The 24,589-nt window shown below is 40.5% G+C and overlaps 1 protein-coding gene across 1 annotated transcript; it reads left to right on the forward strand.

Moving 5' to 3' along the window:
* The first annotated feature begins 17,369 nt into the window (after positions 1-17,369).
* Positions 17,370-21,670, forward strand: uox (urate oxidase). Its single transcript, XM_052101000.1, has 8 exons — positions 17,370-17,484; positions 17,816-18,028; positions 18,388-18,504; positions 18,591-18,669; positions 19,541-19,724; positions 19,824-19,947; positions 20,086-20,169; positions 21,396-21,670. Exons 1-8 carry the CDS (start codon positions 17,464-17,466, stop codon positions 21,468-21,470), a joined length of 897 nt encoding a protein of 298 aa, XP_051956960.1. The 5' UTR covers positions 17,370-17,463; the 3' UTR covers positions 21,471-21,670.
* The last annotated feature ends 2,919 nt before the right edge of the window (positions 21,671-24,589 follow it).

Below are 24,589 nucleotides of genomic sequence, written 5' to 3' on the forward strand. Positions count from 1 at the left end.
TATGACAGTTTGCTATTTCTGACCAGGTGCCGAAAGTCAGGCATCCATCGCACATCACCCCCCAACCTGTGTTGGAAGCATCTGTAGTCACCACTTTACACCTAACAACCTGCCCCAGCGTGACACCTTGCTTGTAAAATGCAGGAGCTGCAGGATATAGTGAGGCAAATGCTCCCTTAGTGCCAAGAATGTCATGGCACAGGCCGCTTCAGCCAACACTAAGAGGTCTCATTTGTAAGAAACCTAACTGTATGATGGTGGACGCCGCTGCAATAAACCCCAATGCTTTCTGAATCAGCTTCAGTGGAAGTGTTCTCTCCAGTTTGAACTGAGACAGACACTGTAGAAAGGCCTGAATGCGTTCACTCATGAGGTGTGCGCCCCAGCTTGTGGAATCTAGGCGGACTCCCAGAAAGGACATTTGTTGGCTGGGGGAGACCGTGCTCTTCACCCAGTTCACATTGAGGCCCAAGCTGTTTAGATGTTGAAGCAGTAAGTGTCTGTGCTGGCATAACAGATCCTCCTCTGATTGTGCCAGTAACAGCCAATCATCAAGGTAGTTCAAGATACGCACGCCACTCAGTTTCAGAAGGGTGAGAACCGAGAAGCCAGAGACAGTCCAAAGGGCAGGACTTTGAATTGATACACTTTTCACTCAAATGCGAATATCAAAAACATCCTGTGATGTCATACAGTTTGCATATGAAAGTATTCATCCTTCAGATCTATCGACGCAAATCAATTGTGTGGGTGAACATGCAATAAGATCTGTTTATGAGTGATCATTTTAAATGGACAATTTGTGAGTGCGCAATTTAAATGTCTCAGATCCAGGATCGGCCAAAGCCCACCGTCTTTCTTTGGGACAAGAAAATAATGGCTGTAAATCCCTTTTTTGGGCTTGATAATTTGGCTGCAATCTCTATTGCGCTTTTCAGGAGGAGATTGTGTATTTTGGCTTATAACAGTGGCACGTCTTCGGATGAAGCCGTGGAAGACAGAACGCTGTTGAAATGGGTGGCCGGCGTACAGATTGGATTGTATAACCATGTTAGATCTTTCTTTGTACTCATTCTGAAATACCCATTAGGGCTCGCCACATGTCCACGTAGTGGTACAGAGGACAATTTGGTTTGCTCATCGCATGATATAATGCGTTACTCGCCATAGGGAAGTGGTTGCACATAATTTGTGTGCTTTGAAGAGGAAAAGGGCTCTTTTTTGAGAAAGTATAAGCATCTTGTGCATTTGCAACGAGTGCTGTATTTTATTGTCTTTATTCTATAGTGTAAGACACAGAAACAACATTTTGCATAACATTGTGAACAACAGTATTCCTTTCCCGACAAACAGCAGTGAGGAGATGGGGAATAGTGTTCTGTATCTCAAATCACGCCGCCTTTGAAGCAGATCCGGAGGGAACCACAGGCTCTGCTTTCCGCTTCAAAGGGTTGCACCAGTCAGGAGTGCTTCAGCAGCGCTGTGGTGTTCCTCACGTCGGCACGAGTTATGCGCTGATATGGCTGCTTCCGTTTAGGCCATGGCTTGCATGGCCTCACTGGCGGCTCGGTGGCGGCAGGTGCTGGCGTTGAGGTAGCAGGCATGGGGCTTTTAGCCTCGAAACAGTGCGAGTGTGATCTTCTAAGTTTGGGCATGAAGTGTCTCATAGCTTGTGACTGCTGCTGAGTCCTGACATAATGCTCATTAAACTTATTCACTGAGCCGCTAAAGAGGCCGGCTGGAGACAATGAAGCATCCAATAGAGAGGCTTTTTCCCTATCGCTCTTTTCCGTGAGGTTTAGCCATATATGTCAATCCAGAATGACCAGGTTGCCCATGGACTTGCTGATGGCATGCACCGTGACTTTCGTGGATGGAGCAAGAGACTTATTGTAGCGATAAGTCTGTAGCGGTACGGAGCTCTTTGAAAGTCTCTGGATCGAAGCCTTGCTCATCCATTTGTCTGAGGAGCACCGCCATTGCGTGGAGTGCTAATCCAGCTTGTCGTGCTGCAAGTAAGCTTCTCCAGCAAATGCGGACATCAGTCAACACGGCTTGGAAGGATGTAAGGGACGTGATTTCCATGCCCTGCTACTCGCAGGGCAATGGTGGGCCGCTAACGCCTCCTCCACAGGGAGTAGTTGGGCATAGAAATTCTCTTCCCCGTGATCCTCATTCGAGAGGATGGCACCACTGCGCGTGTGCGCTGAAAAGGGCTTAGACAGTTCGTTATGAACCCCAGGGAAGAATGGGGCAGATTTGCGGTACATGAAGCACTGAGATTGACCAGAGACTATTTAGCAGTGATGGGCCATTTATATTTAAATTAATGGGAGAAATTGGAATGACCAACCAAGAAGCTCTAGCACCCAATGATCATCGGAAGTCCCGTCTTACAGGTGAAAGAGCTAATCACCTTTTAGATACAGACATCACCTGTCAATAAACTTGCTTACGTGCATGCGCATCAGCTATCCAAGCTGGATACATTTCGTGTTTTAGTGTAACATGAGGTAAAGAAGCAAAATATATGATTCCAATATAATCAAATGTTATTGCTGATTTGAAATATGTTCTTTTATCGTATTCTTGACCAAAAGTTTTTGAGATTTCTCTCTTTCCCCATTAAAGTAGATTGTGTAAAGTGTAAAAGAGCCAAAATTTTATTTTTCTTTCAATAAAGTTTTATCTTTGAAGTTACACAGCTTCATTTCACCAAAAAACAAACAGCGATGAAGGGAGAGAACAGGGATAAAATACTTGTGGGTCTTTGCTCATTATTTATTGCTCATCATATATGAGCACTTTTATGAAAGATTATATTAAAAGTCTATGGAAGAAATGAATGGGGAAAATAGTTCCAGAACCCAGACGGCTGAAAAAGTGGCCGGTCACTGCTGCGCTCTATAGAATGGGTTCGTTTGAGATGCCAAATGCCTGTGTACAGGACTAACCATGGAGCTATAAAATACCTGGAGAGAGCTATCCATTAGCATCCTCATTCATCTCTATGATTGTGCTCAGCTAGCGCAGGGTTCCCAGAAAGTTTTTTTATTTGCATTTTTTTATTGAATGCATAAATTTACAAACAAACAAGGCATATATTTATGTCACAAAATCAACAAATCCTCTGCCTCCATTTGAGCATGACCAGGAGTTATATAAAAGGACAAAACAATTAATTTATGTCTGTCTGTCTGTCTGTCTGTCTGTCTAACCAGCTTGAGGGCTTTCTTGTCTTTAACAAGTTTAATGATTTACTCAAGAGTTTAACCTCATTCTCCAAATGGTTAAAACTGGGTTTAGATTTACAGCATCTGTACTGAAAAACTTTCCAAGTGACAGCAAGATATTAAGAACAACGTCTAATTCCTTATTTTCAATGAAATAACAAGTAGGGATGGGCGATATGGCCTAAAAAATTTATCACGATAATTTCAGGGATTTATTGCGATAATGATACAAATGACGATAAATTATTTTCTTCTGTAAAATATCAGATTATGTTATGTTTAAGTTGTGTTTCAGTGACTGTGCTGAAAAACATCACACAACAACAATTACACAATAATAATAATTCAAATCAATTACAAGTTTAAAATGTAAACACAGATTCTTTATTTATTTATACTCTCATGGTGGAAAAATAGTGCAAAGCAAACAGCAAAAGTAACAATCACCAACCATGTCTTCAGTTGTGTTTCAAAATTACAACTGCAAATAAATCCCGATAAAGTAAATAAGTTCAGAGTGAAACACACTCTTAGAATGTAAATATAATTTCTATAATTTCTTAACCCTAGGTCCACTTGTAGTTTTCGCCTCCGTTGCCTCACGTATCTTCAGACATTCGTCATACTCTGGTTTGTGTTTCAGATGGTGGAACAAATTGGACGTGTTTCCACTCTTTGTAACCACCGTTTTTCTACAAACTTTGCATATTACGGTAGTTTGCTCCTCATCTGATTTTCTGTAACCAAACCAGTTCCAAATTGTGGAGGTAGCTCCTCGCTTAACAACAAGCTCCTCCTCAGCCTCACGTCCGCCTTCCGCCATGCTTGTTTTCACTCCGCACAGAGAATGTCCGCACGTGAACAGTGAATCGCGCGCGCGCACAAAACTACGTCATCAACTAGACTTATCGTTATTATCGTGAGGAGACACATTTTTATCGTGAGGAGAATTTTCAACGATATATCGCAAACGATAAGATATCGCCCATCCCTAATAACAAGCTGGATTATCTTTACTGAATCTCTTTAGACTGTAACAAGCTCTGCACATCTCTCCAAAAAGTTTGCACCAATTCACAATGAAAAAACACATGAGCAAAAGTTTCGATATCTGTTTCACAAAATACGCAATTATTCAAATCAAAATTGAATCTTGATGTTAAAAATTAATTTGTTGGATAAATCTCCTTATTTTCTTAATCTCTACCACACCAAATACCTTAAGGACATATTTCCTTCTTACAGGGTTCGGGTAACAAGCTTATGGAAGAATATTTCTAATAACCCTGTTGGTACATTTATTGTAACAAAATTGTATTCCTCCTATGCAGAGCTGCCTTGGCTCTGGGGAAACTTTAGAGTACAAAATGTCTCTTTAAGCATTGATCTTAGAGAGAATAGTATGGCTCTAATCATTCTATTATAGCTGTTAACCATACTTTAAAATTGGAATTTCTCACAAAACTCCTCATGCAGTAACATCCAAAAACAAAAAAAGCAACAGCCCAAATCCCTTTGGATCTCTATTCCTCTAAATACACAGATATTCTACCAAACTTTATATATCTATTATTCCAGACTGGAGGGTTATGAGGAGTAAAGTTATGCTTGTATAAAAGTTTCCAATAAAGAAGCACTTGCTGATGAAAGGCTGAGAGTTTAACCGGTAAAGTGATACACTCGAGGTCACAACATAGAAGAAAGTCTATTCCTCCCAATTTTTGAAAAATTGCACTGGGGACAATAAACCAAAAAGAATGGCTATTTTGAATGAAAGATTTTAACCATGTCAATTTCAATACACCATTCATTATGTCAAAATCAATTGAATTCTTAGTAGAATGTGATAAATCATACAAAATGTAAGATTATTTTTATCAATTATAGGTGATTGCACATCGCTACACACATTTTAAAGAGTTCCATCAGTCTGTAATCATTAATTTGTCAGTTATACAAGTTAGAATGTTGATTCAGCAAAGTACTGTGACTTTGTGTAAAATGTTCCTGGATTAAGATGAAAATGACTTGGAGCTGTGCAAATCTGATGGTAACCTTGCACAGAAGAAAAATGGGTGGGTTCTTGTGAAGGCCTGTGAATTACGACATTGACACATTCCAAACTGAAAGGCAAATTTAGATTATGAAGCAAATTTTAAAATGTTATCACTAACCAGCCAATAGTCTATTCTAGATTTACTCTCCCCAGCTTAAACCAGGAGAAACATTTTACCCCAAGATTTAAACTTCTCCAAACATCAGTGTGGCAGGGCGGAGGGCAGGGCCAGGTCGTGATCCTACACACCCAGTCCCGTATTAGGCTAATTATGCCTCCGTGAGGGATAAAGGTTGACTGCAGGAGATTGTGCGGGAGAGAGAGATCGTTTACGGACATGTCCGTCATGTGTGTGTTTGTGTCTTCTTTTAAGTTTATCATTAAACCATTATTTATATCGTCAAGCCGGTTCTCGCCTCCTCCTTTCCATTGATCACTTTACAATCAGTTAAGCTGTTTTCTGTCCTCAAACCATCAACAATATCATTACACCGCCCTTGTTTAACCTGGGAGGCCATCTATCTTTCCACTCGTCTGGAACCATGTTCCAGTCCCCCCCTATTAAGACATTATCAGAGGGGTACAATATTTTAAGCTCTGAGACAGCTATATCTTCCACTAGTTTTTTGTTTTGGACAACATTATTATAGCCATAAATATATATAAAAAGACCATAAGACAAAACACAATTTTGACATTAACCATTAACACTAGAAACAAAAAAAAGAGAAAGAAACAAAACAAATAGAATTGAACTACAAATGAACCACTTGATCAATCTCTCGCTCAGTAACTGAATGAACTGTAACTTTTAAATAGAGCTCCAGTGTCCCATTAATAAATGTTCCACTACCTGAGAGTCAGAATCACATAACTTCAATTGTCGTCTCCAATCCAATGTCCTTCGATGAATCCACGAGGGCCTAGAAAAAAGGCGTTTCCCAGCCTGCCTCGCTTATTCAATTTGTGGCTACAGCGTTTTGCTTTCCTCCAAATCCTCTTGAGGTAGAATTTCAGCAAAACGATTTCCTTCCACCATGCAGATAGGAGATCCTTTGCTTCATCACCAGATCTCTTCCTTCAGCCGCCTTTGAGTAAACAGAACAATGACATTCCTCTGTTTATTGCACATCTTTTTCCCCAGCCTATGCACGATGTTGACCACATCATCCAACTGACTCCATATCTGGTGCAAACTTACCAAGGATTTGGATGACATGCATTCTGATATCTTCATCGTTTTTCTCTTCCATGCCTTTGATTCGGAGACACCACCTCATTCTATATCTTTCTCCTCCTCTAACTCTCTCCTTCTTGTTCTCCTTGCGTAGATGGACATTTTGTAACTCCAAGTTTTTGACTCTCTTTTTGCATTCATCCACCTTTAATTTCAAGATTCAGTATCACCTCCAAAATGATTTGATAAGAGATTTCACTCTGTTCACCATCATTTGTTGACTTTGCCCTCTTTTTTACATGGTGTTGACGGTACAGAGTCATCTCTGCATTCCCTTTTATTTAGCAAAGTTACATTTGACTGCTCAACCCTCCATCTTGCCCACCCGGTTGCTAGAAAGCTAGCGAAATGGAGGCTGTCATATTTGCTCTTGGGCACTCAGTTCTGGGATCAGTGTCACGTAACTGATCACTCGTCAATGGGAATAGATAGAGAAAAATATTAATTAATTTCACGCTTTTAAGAGCCCCTCAAAAACAATCTGTCACCGGATGATGATATTCTATAATGTAATGAAATTATTTAAATCGTAATGTTTCTTGGAAAATTATTTATTTAGTCATAAAACAAGGATAGTTTTGAATGGCTGTCTATTAAGGAAACATGCTTTTTGCCATCAGGTGGTTTAGTTCCATCATCTACCAGCAGGTGCTATTAGGGACCTGCTAACCATACAATTCCTGACCCCCTGGTACTAAACATCTTATTGCACACAAAATTGGAAATGCTTTCTCCGTCAAATTGACATCCACATGAATGGCCGGACCCAGGGTTTCCCAGCACAACATTGCCCAGAGCATCACTGTCCTTCCACCAGCTTGTCGTCTTCCAAAGTGCATCCTGGTGCCAACACTTCCCAAGGTAAACGGTGCACATGTACACAGCCGTCCATGTGATGAAAAAGAAAACCGAAATCATCAGACCAGGCGACCTTCTTCCACTGCTCCAATGTCCAGTTTCAGTTTGAACCAAACGGGATAGCCTTTGTTGCCCTCACGCATCGATGAGTCTTGGGCGCCCAACACCCTGTCGCTGGTGTGTAGCGTTTCCTTCCTCGGACAACTGTCGGTAGGTACTCACCACTACTGACAAAAAGCACCCCACAAGCCTTGCTGTTGCTCTGATCCAGTTGTCTGGCTATAATAATTTGGCGATTGTCAGAGTCTGTACTCAGGTCTGTACTCCTTCCCATTTCTCCTGCATTCAACACGTTGACTACAAGAACTGATTGTTCGCTCACCATCAAATCTACTCAGACCTTGACATGTGCCCTTGTAAGAGGTTGATCAACATTATACACTTCATCTGTGAGTGGTCAATGTTTTGGCTAATCAGTTTAGCTGTGATACTAAACTGCCTGGCCAAAAAAGTTGCAGTTAGATTTAAATAAGCAGATAATTAAGAGCCTATAATTTGATCATTTTTGTAGTGATTAATATGTTTCAGCTGGCAACAATTATTTTAAACTAACTGATGCAGTGTATAGCTTCTCATTTCTTATACTACCATGTTGGAAGATGTATCCCGTGGTCATGGAAAAGATGTTTCAGATGGGGAAAGTTATTGGCCTGCATCAAGCAAAGAAAACAACCAATGAGATTGCTGAAATCACTAGAATTGGGTTGGGAACTGTCCAGCACATTATTAAAACCTTAATGAATAGTGGTGAACTGTCAGATTTGAGGAAGAAATGTGGTCCGAAAACATTTTGAATGATCATGATCCAAGATCACTAAAATGCTTGGTGAAGTCACTTCGTAAAAAATCAACCGCAGAACTCATGGCTATGTTTAATACTGAAAGTTAGAGTATGTCCACATGCACAATATGACGAGAATTTACAGGATTGGGAATAAACAGCTGTGTGGCCACAAGAAAGCCACTTGTTAGTGAGGCTAATCTAAAAAACAACTTCAATTTGCTAAGGAGCATAGTGATTGGACTGTGGAGCAATGAAAAAAGTTAATGTGGTCTGATGAGTCTAGATTTACAATTTTCCAAAGCGATGGGCACGTCAGAGAATGAATAGAAGCGCAGGATGCACCCATCATGCATAATGCCCACTGTACAAGTCTCAGGAGGCAGTGTTATGATCTAGAGTTGCTTCAATTGGTCAGGTCTAGACTCAGCAATGTTATGCGGCAATAAAATGGTGTCAGCTGAATGCTTGAAAGTACTGAATGACCATGTTATGCTATTATTGGATTTTTTCTTCCCTGACAGCATCGGCATATTCCAGCATGATGACGCCAAGATTCATTGTGCTTAAATTGTGGAAGAGTGGTTTAGTATGGGGGGCTGGGCGACTCAGAGAGAAGTAGAGGGGACATTGCACTGTCTGTTGGGAGGCGAAGAGGTCCACTTCTGCTCTGTAAAATCTCAACCAGATTTGTTCCACTACCTCGGGGTGGAGTTTCCACTCCCCATCAGTATTTTCTGTCTGGACAGTAAATCTGCTCCCACATTCAGGCATCCAGGGATATAAACTGCCCTGATTGACAGAAGCTTGCCCTGGGCCCAAAGGAAAATCTGCCATGCCAGTCTGTTCAGCTGGTGTGAACATAGACCTCCTTGATGGTTTATGGAAGAGACTACTGCTGTGTTGTCCAGCCGCACCAGGACATGGTAGCCTCTCAAATACTGGAGGAAGTATTTCAGAGCCAGAAATACAGCCATCAACTAGAGGCAGTTGATGTGGCAATCGAGCTGATGACCCTCCCATTCCCCTTGAGCTGGACGACCACTTAAGACCGCTCCCCATCCTGTCAGGGAGGCGTCTGTCGTTAGCAACTTGCGACGACAAGACGCACCTAGAGTGGAACCCAAAGTGAGGAACCGGGGTCTGAACCACATAGAAAGGGTACGAAGCGTGCAGTACACAACCCTTATCTGCCCTAGGGGACTGGCCCTTGGATGAAATCCCCTGGCTAGACAATTGTGCCCGCATCATGATCGAATTCCATACGACCCCCAGATAGGTAATTTCCTGAGTGGGAGAGAGAATTCTCTTTTTGACGTTGAGTCTCAGACCCAGAGTAAGATGATATCCCTCTGCTGTAATGCCAGTTCTTGTGACTGTGCTAGTCATCTATATAATTCAGAATGCAGATGCCCCGGAGTCGCAAAGGAGTCGCAAAGGAGCCAGTGCTGCATCCATGCACTTCGTGAATGTGCAGGGCAATAGGGCTAGGCCGAACGGAGAACCCGATATTGGAAAGCTTCGCCCCCGAAAGCGAACCTGAGGAACTTCCTGTGTTGTGGCAAAATTTCTAAATGAATGTATGCGTCCATGAGATCAATAGTGACCAACCAATCGTGATGTTGGATTTGAGACACAACCGTCTTGACAGTTAGCATCGTGAAATTAAACGCCCTGACTGACCGATTCAAGCCTCGAAGGTCTAAAATCAGACGCAACCCCCCCCCCACCCTTCTTGGGAACCAGGAAGTATCTGCTGTAATAACCTGACTCTTTCTCTGGAAGGGGATTATGTTCTATGGCCCTGTGGCAGGGCGGAGGGCAGGGCCGGGTCATGATCATACACACCTGGTCCCGTATTAGGCTAATCAAGCCTCTGAGGTATAAAGGTCGACTGCAGAGTATTGTGCGGGAGAGAGAGTGATCGTTTACAGACATGTCCATCATGTGTGTTTATGTTGTCTTTTAAGTTTACTATTAAAATATGATTTACATCGTCAAGCCAGTTCTCGCCTCCTTGCCCACCCTTTAACTGTGTTACAGGCCCCTTTGACCAAGAGATTTTGCAGTTCTTTCCACAGTAGAAATGCTTGTTCCGGTTTCACGGTAGTGGAAACCACGCCATTGAAAATGCAGAGGACGGCGAGCTAATTTAATTCTGTAGCTTTTTCCTACTGTTCTTAGGACCCACATAGAAACACCTGGCAGTAGCTTCCACGCTGCTAGGTTCTCTGAGATGGGAATCAATTTTGACACTTCCTGTTGAGGGGATGTCGAGTGTTCCGTGTCCTGGACTACGGCAGGAAGCAACGGAACACCCAACATTTCACTGGAAAACCGCTAACTCCCGAAACACCAGAGGCAGTGGGAATGGAGAGGTTTCGTGGGGGTATCGGGAAGGTACAGGTGGATGTTTAACGCGCCCCATCCCAAAGGGGGATACCCCCACAAGGCTGGGTGCAAAACCGTCTGGGTTTTCTCGTCTTTAAGATGCCGGCCCTGAGGTCTTGCTTTGGTGGCTGCTGAGGGGTGATAAACCGTGATTCGCCACGCTCTGTTTTTGAGCCTCCCTTCTAGATGAACCGGAAGTGTGGTGAGGAAGGAATTGCCTCTTCATGACTCTTTGCCTCCTGAAACCTGGTGATGACCATGTTCACAGCATCACCAAATAAGCGTGAAACCGGGGCATTGAGGAGGAAAACTTTGTCCTTGTCTCTAATGCCCGACAGGTTGAGCCATAAGTGTCACTCACTGCTGACCAAAGCAGCCATAGACCGGCCAATGGCGCGAGCCATCTGTTTGGTCACGCAGAGATACAGATCCATGGCTTGACGAAGCTCTGAGAAAGCCTCTTCATCGACCGTGGTGCCCGCACTCAGGTCCTTCAACAGGTCAGCCTGGTACGCCTGTAACACTGCCATAGTGTGCAGGGCAGCACCAGCCTGACCTGCTGCCTGATAAGCTTTCCCCACAAGCGTAGAGGTGGTGCTGCACAGCTTTGTGGGGAGAGTGGGTCTCTTTAGCGATGATGCCGAGCCAGGCGAGAGAACCTGCAATTGTCTCTTCTACCGGTGGCATCACGGAATACCCCCGTGCCTCAGCACCAACGATAGTCGAATATGTCAACGTCGAGGGCACGAAGACATGGGAAGTATAAGGTTTCCTCCATGAATGAGAAAGCTTGTCATGGAGGTCATCAAAGAAAGGAAGGGACTGATGTGTTGTTCCCTTCCCTTGGCCACCAGACAGAAATCTGTCCTCCTGTTTGGAGTGCTTGGGGGACTCTTGTTCGCGTGGCCAGTCTAATTGAAGCCTGGCCACCGCCCGAGTAACAACCTCGAGTAATTCCTCAGCCACTTTATAATCATGGGAGGAACGCTTAGAGGCGGGTAGCTCGAAGTCCGCAGACTCTAGAGATTCAAGGTCCCCCTCATGAACCGAAGAGGTGCCAGAGCGTGCTTTAGATGGAGCGGGCTGGATCTGGGGAGAGAGCGAGCGATAGGGACGGACCCATGACTCGCTCCTAAGCCAGATCCATACGAGAGCCCCACGATGGAAGAGTGGGCGCAGACTCTCGGAAGTAAGCAAGACAAGTATTTTGACTGAAAACAGATTGCAATGCTCACACTTGCCCCGCCCCAATGAAAGAGCAGCATGCTCTTCCCCCAAACACACAAAACAAAACTGGTGTGTGTCTCTCTCATCCACCGCTTTGTTTATCAGTCAGTCATTCTTTTTTTTGGGGGGGGGGGGTGGAGGGGAGAGAAAGGTTTCTGCGCACTGCCTAACAAATTCTATCTCCTAACAGAGGAAAGTAGAAAGTTCTGACAGGTCAAGAAGTACAACACACACAGAGTGATCTGAAGACAAAAGATCTGACGATGCACCTGTGGCGCATCTATTTATAGCCCCTGTACTGGCGCAACCTGATGATGTCACCGGCGGAGGCTATACATTCTAGTAAATTTCATTGACGTGTTGCACACATATTCACAGCTGGTAACTCCTAAAGACGTTCCCAAAGCGCTAAATCAGCGCAGCAAGTGTAGCTTTTTGATAGGGAACAAGAGTTTCATATAAACTTTTTTTGTACATGTAGTGAGACAGACTAATGTCTTGTAGCAGTTTCCCCCTTCCTTTTGTTGTAATTTGTGTGTAACCGTGATTTTCCCGGTTATGCATAATATTAACTTTTTAATGCGATTTTGTATTATGCAGCGTGCATAAGAACAGCGCATCTGTCTGTTTTATTATATCCCGCCCCTTAGTATTGGTGGTTTCGTTTATAGCCTATCAGCCTGCATTCGTGGGGTATATTAGGGCGGCTATGTGCCGCCTAGAGGCGCGTCATGGTCTAATGGCCTCCCCCTTTTCTCCGGTATTGGGTGTTTCCGCTCAATAGCATTGTTTGCGCGAGGCTCGTATCGAGCTCCGCTGGCCAATTGCTGCCTTCCTTCAGTCAGCTGTTCCATACAGCCGTGTGTGTGCGGCTGTAATTATGGCTGTAGCTTCAACACTTTTGATCTAATCTGCTCACCAGAAGGTGTCTGTCTGGATGGAAGCTGCTGGGCTGAACTATGCTGCTGTTTTTGTTTTCTGTTTTGTTATACATTTTTGTTATACGTTTTGTTTTACGTTTTGTTTTTGTATGTTTACATTTATAAACTCTGTCTCTGGCTTCAGAAGTGCTTTTTTTTTCCTCTCTCACAGAGAAGTGAGATTCGTCCTCTGTGTGTATCCTGAGCCACAGAGATCATCAGAGTTTGGAAATGGTGTTTTGTATTCATTGAAACCATTTTAATTTGTTATTGTTTGTGTGAAGCTGGTTCTGTTATGGTGATTTGTCATTATCTCTGCCCTTCACTGACATATGTGTTGTATGTTGAAAATCAGTTTGTCTTTTTGTTTTTAGGTGTATTTAGTTAATTTCCTCTTCTGTGTTTTCAGGAGCTGAAGGCCTTGTGCAGGGGGCTAGCTGTTCCCCGTGCTAAATGGTGGTAGTGCCCCTTTTTCAACTGTGGAGTGCTGTGTGTCTACAACTGACTCACCTGTGTTTGTGTGTGTATGTGCGTGTGAGAGAGTGTACACTTGGGGGTGACTTGTCTTTATCAGGGAATTACTGCCCCCGGCTAGCCTTCCTGCTCCTGGTAAGCCTCAGCCTTTTTGCGTCAGTGTATAAGTTTATGGGTGTGTGAAGCCTACTACAAACTATGCAGTTGAATGTGGTGCTCATGATTTTAATACACTTTTAGAAGGATGAAATGAGCATTCAGTGTCTATTATGCTTAATCTGTATAGATAAATAAAATATTTTGTACTTTGGTATTCACGTCTCTTGCCCTCTTGTCTTGAAACAATGAACCTGTGTGCCCTTTTCGATTTGGGTTATTATTTCCCTGTTAAATACAGGGTGGCGTAGTCTGCTCTTTTATTGTCGTTTTCGTGGCGGCATCGGCAGCGAGCTTCCCCCCTCGGCTGGTGCCGCCGCCCTATCTATCCTCGACCGGCCGTACCCGCTACATACATATTAATATTTTCCCCCCATTTTCCCCCCAGTTTGGATCAACTTTTAAAATGACAATTTGTAATAAAGTAAGAAGTTCTTAATTGGTGCATTCTTCTGAAGGCATCTTGGTTTTATCAAGGTTTATATTCAGCCACCGCCTGACGGAAGGCTTTATATATGACTGGGATTTAAGAACATATGAGTCCACCACCCCTGCCAGCCTGATCACTGTCTCTGTTCAAGTCACCCAAACAGATCCACTGGTCTTTGAATGCATAAGACACACACCACTTGGAATGATCCTCATAGGAGCTGAAAAGCTGCAGTCCTGGGAGACAAACTCTTTTAATATTCATCACATGGGAGAGAGCAGTTGGAGGGAAGGCGATGTGCCTGGTGCAGCCATGATTCCACAAGCAGATCTGTGTCCAAAGCTTGGGCCAACCAACCTGTGTAAATGTCTGTAACATAAGATTGGAATTAGAATCGTGCATTATTCTGTAACCCTGTTTCCTTTTCTGAAAACAATTCAATCAATTTCAGATCATCTACTTTTAGAAAATTGCACCACTTGTTTTGTTGAGAATTTGTAAGTGTAGGTATAGGCTGGGTTAGTAAAAATGTGATATATGATTTATATTTAACAGCTATGTCATATATATATATTTGTAGCTAAACATCTCCACTAAATGAATACATATAATGTAATCAGAGAGTAATAATACATTTACATACTATTAAATATTGCAATGATACACTGTATAACGTGCATTATGGAACAGTTAACAGTACGTGAAGGAATAAAAAAAACATCCAGAAAATAGACAGATTGAACTCATGTGCACTGTTATACAATCAATGTAAATAGTTGCCCAAGCACCCTGCTGTACTTTAGCATCATTTGATGTCAATAAATGGCAAGGACTAAACTCTCACTATCCATGTAGCTGTGTGATTTTGCAAAACGAAAAAAGGTCTGCCCTTGAGCTGAGAACAGCTTCTCCAGATTCCTCCTGGTTCTTAAGGCCGGAGTTTTTCCATCACAAAATTCTATTCAATTCCGACAAAACAGAGGTACTAGTAATTGGATCAAAAACCTATAAAATAAGCAGCTAAAATATAATTTTACTCTCAGCGGATGTACTGTTACATTGTCTTCAACAGCGAAGAACTTAGATGTTATATTTGATACCAATATGTCATTTGAAAATCCAATTTCCAATGTTTGTAGAACAGAATTCTTCCACCTCAGAAATATAAGAAGTTAAAGTATCAGAATCAGAATCAGCTTTATTGCCAAGTTTGCTTACACATACAAGGAATTTGTCTTGGTGACAGGAGCTTCCAGTGTACAACAATACAAACAATACCAAAAACAGCAGCAAGACATAGGTAATTAAAACAAAAAAGAATACAAAATAAATAATTATACATATACGTACATACACTCACCTTCAAATACCCACATACACACACACACACGTAGTGCAAATCTAATACAATCTGTTATATAAAGAACAAACAGTATATTATGTACAATGGCCGAACCTTATTCTCGGCTCCTCAGAGCAAAACCAGAATGAACAGATGCATGATTCCCTCCCTTTGTACAGTGTGGCCCACACAGACTTGGTTCTCGGATCTTACGCTCCTCGCGACAGCCCCTCCCTGGCGAATTCCCCTGAGGAAGAACCTTCTTTCTCAGGGATGGGGCACCCTCTTGCATCCGTATGCCTTAGACATCTGGAACCTCCACAACTGGCCCCGCGCCCCAGGTCTGGCCCCTGGATGGGATGTGGAAGCAGGCTGGGGGGATGTCCGGGGGAGGGACATGCAAATTCTGTCTTCCAAATTCTCATTGGTCTATTCTCACGTTCAGAGGTAAACAAGGCCTTCAAGAAAGTCCAAACTATATTCTCCCAACTATATTTCACTGGCTTTTCCAAATGTTGTGCAGCAAACTTTAAATGAACTTCAACATGCTTTTTTTCAGCAATGGAGTCTTGCATGGTGAGCGTGCATACAGACCTGCTAATTGCAGGTCTTTTTGAAGCTCTCCACAAGTGGTCCTTGGCTCATGGACAACTCTTCTGATTATTCTTTTCACTCCTCTGTCAGAAATCTTGCGAGGAGCACTGGGTCGAGGCAAATTTATGGTGAAATGATTGTCTTTCCACTTCCGTATTATGGTCCCAACAGTGCTCATTGGAACATTTAGAAGCTTTGAAATAATCCAACCCACTTCCCTTAACCTCCATCTTATAAATGGGAAGTTTGTAAATAAGGAACCTTTTAAAATCATTTGTTCAGAGAGTTACAACAGTGTAAAATAAAGTACATTAATATGGCATGTGATACTTTGGAACTTACCAGTCCACAGGCTGCCCATCCTCATTTAAGCAGGATATCTCTGCCTGTGAGAAACAAATTAAAAACAACACGAGATACGCACAGAGCCTGAAGAACCCGAACATTTCAGTCTGTGATTCAATCAAACCTCTGAATTTCCTGTTCAGATGAAAACAGACAGTGGCTTGTATAGTATGCCGTAAAGTTAAATCACAACATGTCTCAGTTCAGCTGGACTAATGTGAGAAAGGGGAAGTGAGTTTCATGATAGACAATGTGTTAGCTAAAATCTAAACCTACTTTATGCTTCAGTACAGAGAAGCTTGTTTTCTTTGCGCTTATTTAAATTAAATAGAAATTAAATACTGCATAATTTTGAGATCAAGTTGAAAATATGGGATTTTCATTTAAAGGGATTTCATTTAAAGGGATCACCCAAAATTTAAGATTATCTCACAATTTACTCACCCTCATGCCATCCCAGATATGTATGACTTTCTTTCTTCTACAGAACACAATCTTTTCTAAAGATTTTTAGAAGAATATTACAGCTCTGTAGGTCCATACAACACAAAAGCACATTAAGTCAGCATAAAAGTAATCCATAAGACTTAGTCCAAGTCTTCTAAAGTGATCAAATTGGTTTTGGGTGAGAACAGACCAAAACGCAACAAATTCTTTGCTAGACATCATGGCATTGCAGTCTCAAGACACAATCATGATTTCAAGCTCGATTACACTACCTAGAACTTGGCGCTTGCGCAGAGCGCTGGGAAGTGAAATTGAGCTTGAAATCATGATTACCAAGGAGACTGTAAATGTCAAGGTTTATAGTGAAATAGGAGTTACATTTTGGTCTTTTCTCACCCAAAACGGATTGGATTTCTTCTGAAGACATGGATTAAACCAGTGAAGTCTTACAGATTACTTTTATGCTGACTTTATCTCCTTTTTGTTCTGGTCACCATTTACTTGCATTGTACGGACGTACAGAGTCGAGATATTCTTCTAAAAATCTTTGTTTGTGGTCAGTAGACGAAAGAAAGTCATACACATCTGGGATGGCATGAGGGTAAGTAAATGATGAGAGAATTTTCAGTTTTGGGTGAACTATCTCAATGTTATGGATGGGGTAAAGGACATGACTGTGGTCACTGTATGAACTGGAGTCCAGCAGGACAGAGATACATGAAAAAGAGGTGGCTTGTTTTGAAGAGTTAATCAGCAAATCAGAATCTCTATAGAAGCTCATGGAGGTGTGGCTGATTATTGATCATTTGGACTCATTTAAAAAAACAAAAACGGGTATATGACACCATTCCTTAACAAAACTCTGATCCTGTCAAAGCCCCCTCCATCAATCAGAATTGACGAGATACAATCATGACCACTACCACAAATCAGGTAAAGATTTTTCATGCTTACATAGATTTGCACTGCAAAAATTCCTATACAAAGTATTTTTGAGTTGTTTGCAGTAAAAAATATATAAAGACACTTAAAACAAGATCAACAGTATCAACACGGCATAATGTTTAGACATTTTTTATTAAAGTTATATTCTCTGAAAGACATCTAAATATCTAATGCAGGTTGCTTCTTTTGTAAATGTATCTTGTTTTAACAATTTTTACTGGAAAACAAGTAAAAAAAAAAAAAAAAAGAATGCATTTTTTGCAGTTTGTGGATGTATTCCAGCTTTTATGGTAATTTTTTAATAACATGTCTCCTGTAGAATGTGGAGTTTGTAAGGACTGGCTATGGGAAGAATATGGTGAAAGTTCTACACATTTGCCGTGAAGGAACTCATCACCACATTACTGAACTTATCGCAGATGTTGAGTTAACACTGAAGACTCGCAAAGACTACCTGACAGGAGACAACTCTGACATCATCCCCACTGACACCATCAAAAACACTGTCCATGCCCTTGCTAAACTAAAGGGAGTGAGTGTCTGATTCAAGTAATTCAGCAGAGAAAAATATCAACCAGCGTTTACTTGTTTTAAACATAAATCTAACATACATTTTGAGTTTTATTCTTAACACAAGAACAACAATTTTCCAATTATGTAAAAAATATTGAATTAATTTAAAATATATTGTTTTTCAAGTTAATGTATCTTGTTTTATGCTTGTCTAGATATTTTTACTGGAAATCAAGACCAACATGCTGTTTTTTTTATTGTAGTGCATGTGTCAGCTTGCAGTCTTGAACAGTTAATATTTAGATTTTATCTGAGATCCAAATATATTCATTACAATTAAAATCAAAATCATATGGAATAGTTATTGTTTTCTTGCAGATTAGGGACATTGAGAGCTTTGCTCTGGATATCTGTGAACATTTCCTCACAGCGTTCAAGCATGTCACAAGAGTGAGGGTCAAAATTGATGAAGTTCCCTGGAAAAGACTGGAAAAGGTGCTTTTCAAACCTAAAAAGTTTATATTTTTTTAGCTTATTTATAGGGAGAGAAAAAAAAAACAGCATTAATGTGTGTTTAACAGAATGGAGTGGAGCACACACATGCTTTCATCAACTTTCCTGTGGCTTGGCACTTCTGTGAGGTCGAGCAACATTTGAATAGTGAGTAAATTAAAACACATGTAATGCATCTCAAGTTATTCTGATTTGAACATGTTCAGGATGGGTCAATCACACGCATTTATTGATAATGGATTAGGATTTTTGAAAATGCTTTTATAGATAATCCTGAGGCGAATTTCCATTCAAAGGTACGAATCCTTGCAATTATCAGTTATTATTAAAAATAACTACCTAGTGTAAAGCAATGCAATATAAAACATTCTGAGATTCAAATGCAGACTCTTAGTTTTCAGAGCGTCAAGCACCCCTGTAGGAATAAAACTTTGTGTCTCACAAGATGCAGTCAGTGGCTGACAACATGTGCAATTTCGGTCTGCAGGTCTGTTACCCACAAAACTTTCATATCAATTTAGAAAACTTGAAATGTATCACAGGAGTCATGTGTGGAGTCAGTGAAGATGTTAAACGTGTCCATAGAAATTATTCAGGGTTTTAGATGAGCCGTTAAGAATTGTAATTTTCTGAAAGGGTTCATTTTGTTTTTCTGAAACATTAAACCTAATGCTTTTTCAAAACAAATCTACACCATTGGTTTACAATAAAGATGAAAACATGAGAGATTCTGAAGTCTGGAGGTTTTACAAAAGGCAAAAGAGGATGAAAACTTTTGTTATAAATCATTTGTATACATTTACAACATTAAACACATGTGACAACTTTCCCCCTCCCAAGATTTATAAAAATACCCTTATCCTGTGGACGCAGTTCAACAATTTAGTTCAAATCTACTATTGTCAAAATTTTCTGAAAGTGTGGTTTTATTATTTTCACTTGTATATCCAACAGCTATTACAAAAATATAATAATTTATGTTTTGAAAAAGTTTTAGCAGTTGACATTTCTTTTTCAGTGAGTCCAGTGGTTCACAGTGGTCTGAGAGAAATGAAGGTACTGAAGACCACTCAGTCTGGATTTGAGGGCTTCCTGCAGGACCGTTTCACCACTCTGACTGCGACAAAGGACAGATTCTTCTGCACTTCTGTTTATGCTAAATGGCGCTACAACACGGTGAATGTGGCATTTGATGCTGCTTGGTAATAAATTAAAACCTTCCAGACATTATATTATGTGTAATTTCAAATTCAACATACAGTGTATAGAATTTTTCTGTACAATGACAATTTCATTTGTAGGAAAACTGTGAGGGACACCATCATTGAAAAGTTTGCTGGACCCTATGATCATGGGGTATATTCTCCTTCTGTTCAGAAAACTCTGTATGATACACAACTCCTAGTGCTTGACAGAATTCCAGAGGCAAGTCAAACAGAATGCAGTTTTTTGTGTGTGGATACCGCTTAATTGAACTCTTATGTAAAGTAGGAGTACTAGGTCTGAGTGACACTTTTTTTCCCTGGTATTTCCTTTCTAATGTCTTGTCAATCCATCCTGTAGGTTGAGGAAATTGAAATAATTATGCCAAACCAGCATTATTTCTTAATAGACATGACGAAAATGGGACTCTCAAACAAGGATGAGGTGAGTGACATCAGGAAATCTTGTCAAACATAGGTTATCTGTTACATGCGGTCTCAACATACGTCTGTATTGACAGAACACACATAACAAAGTCCATGACAACAAGAGCAGTATTTTCAGGCCCTCTCACTGACATTTGATTTTATAAAAAAGAAAAGAAAAGGCATGTCTCGCACAATTTATGCTTCAAACTCAATATTTAATAAATAACCATGTAGGCTAGTTGTTAATGTTTTGACTCTCAAAAGTCTTCTTCAGGAAATAAAAAGTATGTAAAGCTCAGCTATCCCACCCTACAAATGACAAGGTACACTATAAACCCTAATAAGTTAGCAGAACTCATTTAGGCAATCATTCATGTCATTTTTGTAAGTTAATAGAACTTTGAGATTTTGATTTTGTACTACATATGCATAGTAACTGGTCTTAACTTGAAATATTGAGTAAGCTAACTTAATGGCACTTTAATGACACAAAATGTAATTCTTTAGCTTAACATAAAACTGCTGTGTCAGCTCAACTTAAATAAGTTAAGTAGAGGGAACCTAACTAGCTACAACTAGCCAATACTGTGAAAGCTAGCATGCTGAATGCATGCTAATTGGAAACACTATACTTTGATTAACATAGCAATCACTCAAGGAGTAAAGCAATATAATGTAAAACAATCTTAAATTGTACCTGTCCTCAACCTAAGCTCAAGCTCCATTATGCACCATAATGGTAACACATCATAACAGAACCGAAACTCTTCTAAATAACACATCAAAACATAAACACTAAAAAGTCTACCCCTTTACATTCACCTTGCACAAACACACCTTATATAACACTTAATTTTTGCATTGTGGGATAGGAAAGCGTTCAACCGATCCACACTTTGGATTCCCACTGGAATTAGTAGGTCATCCGGACATTTCTCGCTTACTGTCTTCTGAATACAATGGATTCGGACATACTACTCCACTGGCATACTGTTTTTGGCATACTATATAGTAGAGAAGTATGGATATTCGGACGCATAATTACTCTCCCTGCTGAGTGCCATGTAATGCATCCTGGGAAATAGGAATCAGCCCAGCCCAGTTTCAGTTAGTTCCTGTAAATTTAAAGAGACCATTAAACTCAAAACAATAAAATAATTAATGTTACTTAAAAGGTGTCAGTTTCTTGAACTGAAACAAAAGAGAAAGTTCAAAATACTAATGAAGAGCTTTTATTTCCAGGTGTACCTACCTCTTGATAATCCATCAGGAAGTATCTCAGGCACAGTGGGACGAAAACCAAGAGCCAAACTCTGAAGACAAACAACATACACCAAGAAACTCTACAAAAGCTGGTATAAACAAAACAAATAAAAACCAACAAAAAATAAAGTGTGGGTTTGTGTATACATCACTTGTGTGTACTGTAGGGCTGTAAAATAAGTGCATGCATTGATTGAGCCATTGTATGTATATGTAATGAAAGTTAAACAATAAAATCAGTGTAATCACTTTCAGGGTTTTTGTTAAAGGATTCGTTCATCCGATATTTATCTTATGATTTAATCACCTATAGCCATCCCAGATATGCATGTCTTTCCTTCAGCAGAACTGAAATGAAGATTTTTCGAAGCACATTTCAGCTCTGTATGTTCATACAATAAAAGCAAATGGGTGCGGTGACGCTGCTGGCTGTCTGATAAACCAAAAGGCATATTTAGGCAGCATAAAAATTATCCACACGACGATCAATGAATGTCTTAAGCAAATCAATAGGTTTGTGTAAGAAACAAATTGATAATTTTTTTTTTATCTGGTAGCAGAAAGCATTTTTTAGTTAATAAAGTTTAAGTTATATTTTTTTTTACATAAATTTATCAATTTGCTTCAAAAGACATTCATTGATTGACTGGAGTCATGTGGATTGATTTTATGCTGCCTAAATATGCCTTTTGGACCATCAAACAGTTAGCAGTGTCATGGCACCAATTCACTATCATTGTATGGAAATACAGAGCTGAAATGTGCTTATAAAAATCAAACAATATGCAGTCAATTATAAAGTTTAAAATTGAGATATACAGTGCATCCGGAAAGTATTCACAGCGCTTCACTTTTTCCACATTTTGTTTTGTTACAGCCTTATTCCAAAATGGATTAAATTCATTATTTTCCTCAAAATTCTACAAAAAATACCCCATAATGACAACGTGAAAAGAAGTTTGTTTGAAATCTTTGCAAATTTATATAAAAAAATTAAATAAAATCACATGTACATAAGTATTCACAGCCTTTGCTCAATACTTTGTTGAAGCACCTTTGGCACCAATTACAGCCTCAAGTCTTTTTGTGTATGATGCTACAAGCTTGACACACCTATTTTTGGGCAGTTTCTTCCATTCTTCTTTGCAGGACCTCTCAAGTTCCATCAGGTTGGATGGGGAGCGTCGGTGCACAGCCATTTTCAGATCTCTCCAGAGATGTTCAATCAGGTTCAAGTCTGGGCTCTGGCTGGGCCACTCAAGAACATTCACAGAGTTGTCCCGTAGCCACTCCTTTGTTATCTTGGCTGTGTGCTTAGGGTCGTTGTCCTGTTGGAAGATGAACCTTCACCCCAGTCTGAGGTCAAGAGCGCTCTGGAGCAAGTTTTCATCAAGGATGTCTCTGTACATTGTTGCATTCATCTTTCCCTTGATCCTGACTAGTCTCCCAGTTCCTGCCACTGAAAAACATCCCCACAGCATGATGCTGCCACCACCATGTTTCACTGTATGGATGGTACTGGCCAGGTCATGACCGGTGCCTGGTTTCCTTCAGACATGATGCTTGCCATTCAGGCCAAAGAGATCAGTCGTTGTTTCATCAAACCAGAGAATTTTGTTTCTCATGGTCTGAGAGTCCTTCAGGTGCCTTTTGGCAAACTCCAGGTGGGTTCATGGTCACCTCCCTGACTAAGGCCCTTCTCCCCCGATCATTCAGTTTGGCCGGGCGGCCAGCTCTAGGAAAAGTCCTGGTGGTTCCAAACTTCCATTTACGGATGATGGAGGCCACTGTGCTCATTCTGAACTTCAATGCTGCAGAAATGTTTCTGTAGCCTTCCCCAGAGCTGTGCCTCGATACAAAGCTGTCTCGGAGGTCTACAGACAATTCCTTTGACTCGGTTTGTGCTCTGACATGCACTGTTATCTGTGGGACCTTATATAGACAGGTGTGTGCCTTTCCAATTCATGTCCAATCAAATGAATTTACCACAGGTACACTCCAATCAAGTTGTAGAAACATCTCAAGGATGATCAGTGGAAACAAGATGCACCCGAGCAAAATTTTGATTGTCATGGCAAAGGCTGTGAATACTTATGTATATGTGATTTTTTTATTTTTAATAAATTTGCAAAGATTTCAAACAAACTTCTTTCACATTGTCATTATGGGGTATTGTTTGTAGAATTTTTAGGAAAATAATTAATTTGATCCATTTTGGATTAAGGCTGTAACATAACAAAATGTGGAAAAAGTGAAGCGCTGTGAATACTTTCCAGATGCACTGTAAGTTAGAATGTACAGGATTTAAAGTATTATATCCACTTTATTATAAAGGGAAATCATTATAAAGATTTGCTAATTTATACACTCACTCTGCCTCAATTTCTGATGTGTTGTGCATTCTGAGATGCTTTTCTGCTCACTACAATTGTTCAGAGTGTTTATCTGAGTTACCATAGCCTTTCTGTCAGCTGGCCATTTTCCATTGACTTCCCTCATCAACAAGGCATTTCTGTCTGCAGAACTGCTGCTCACAGCATGATTTTTGTTTCTGGCACCATTCTGAGTAAACTCTGGACTGTTGTGCGTGAAAATCTCAGGAGATCAGGCATTACAGAAATACTCAAACCAGCCTGTGTGGCACCAACAATCATGCCATGGTTGAAATCACTGGGATCACATTTTCCCCCATTCTGATAATTGATGTGCCCATTAACTGAAGCTCCTGACCTGTATCTGCATGATTTTATGCATTGCTGCTGCCACACGATTGGCTGATTATATAATCCCATTAATAAGTAGGTTTACAGCTGATCCTATGACGTGCTCAGTGAGTTTAACACAAAACTGAAAATCCTGAAATGGGCCCACCATTAACCTCCTGGGGTAAACTTGTCCCAACACGATTCTGATTTTTAAAGAATGTGTCGAAAAAATATCTGATTTATTTGTAATAATACTTTTAAAAAAAAGGTCTCATTGTAAAAGTTTAAATATACATATTTGTAAAATTATGCATTTACAATTTGACAATAAGTGCATTTTAACAGACAAATCAAATAAGAGATAATTCTGAAAGGTGAACTTTCTGTAAGTGTTGCTTATATGAAGGGAATAGACTATAGATTCAGATTAACCTTTCCTTTTCCCTTCAATGTAAAATCAAAATAGAG

This window comes from Xyrauchen texanus, chromosome 32, assembly GCF_025860055.1.
Source record: "Xyrauchen texanus isolate HMW12.3.18 chromosome 32, RBS_HiC_50CHRs, whole genome shotgun sequence".
NCBI classification, from domain to species: domain Eukaryota; kingdom Metazoa; phylum Chordata; class Actinopteri; order Cypriniformes; family Catostomidae; genus Xyrauchen; species Xyrauchen texanus.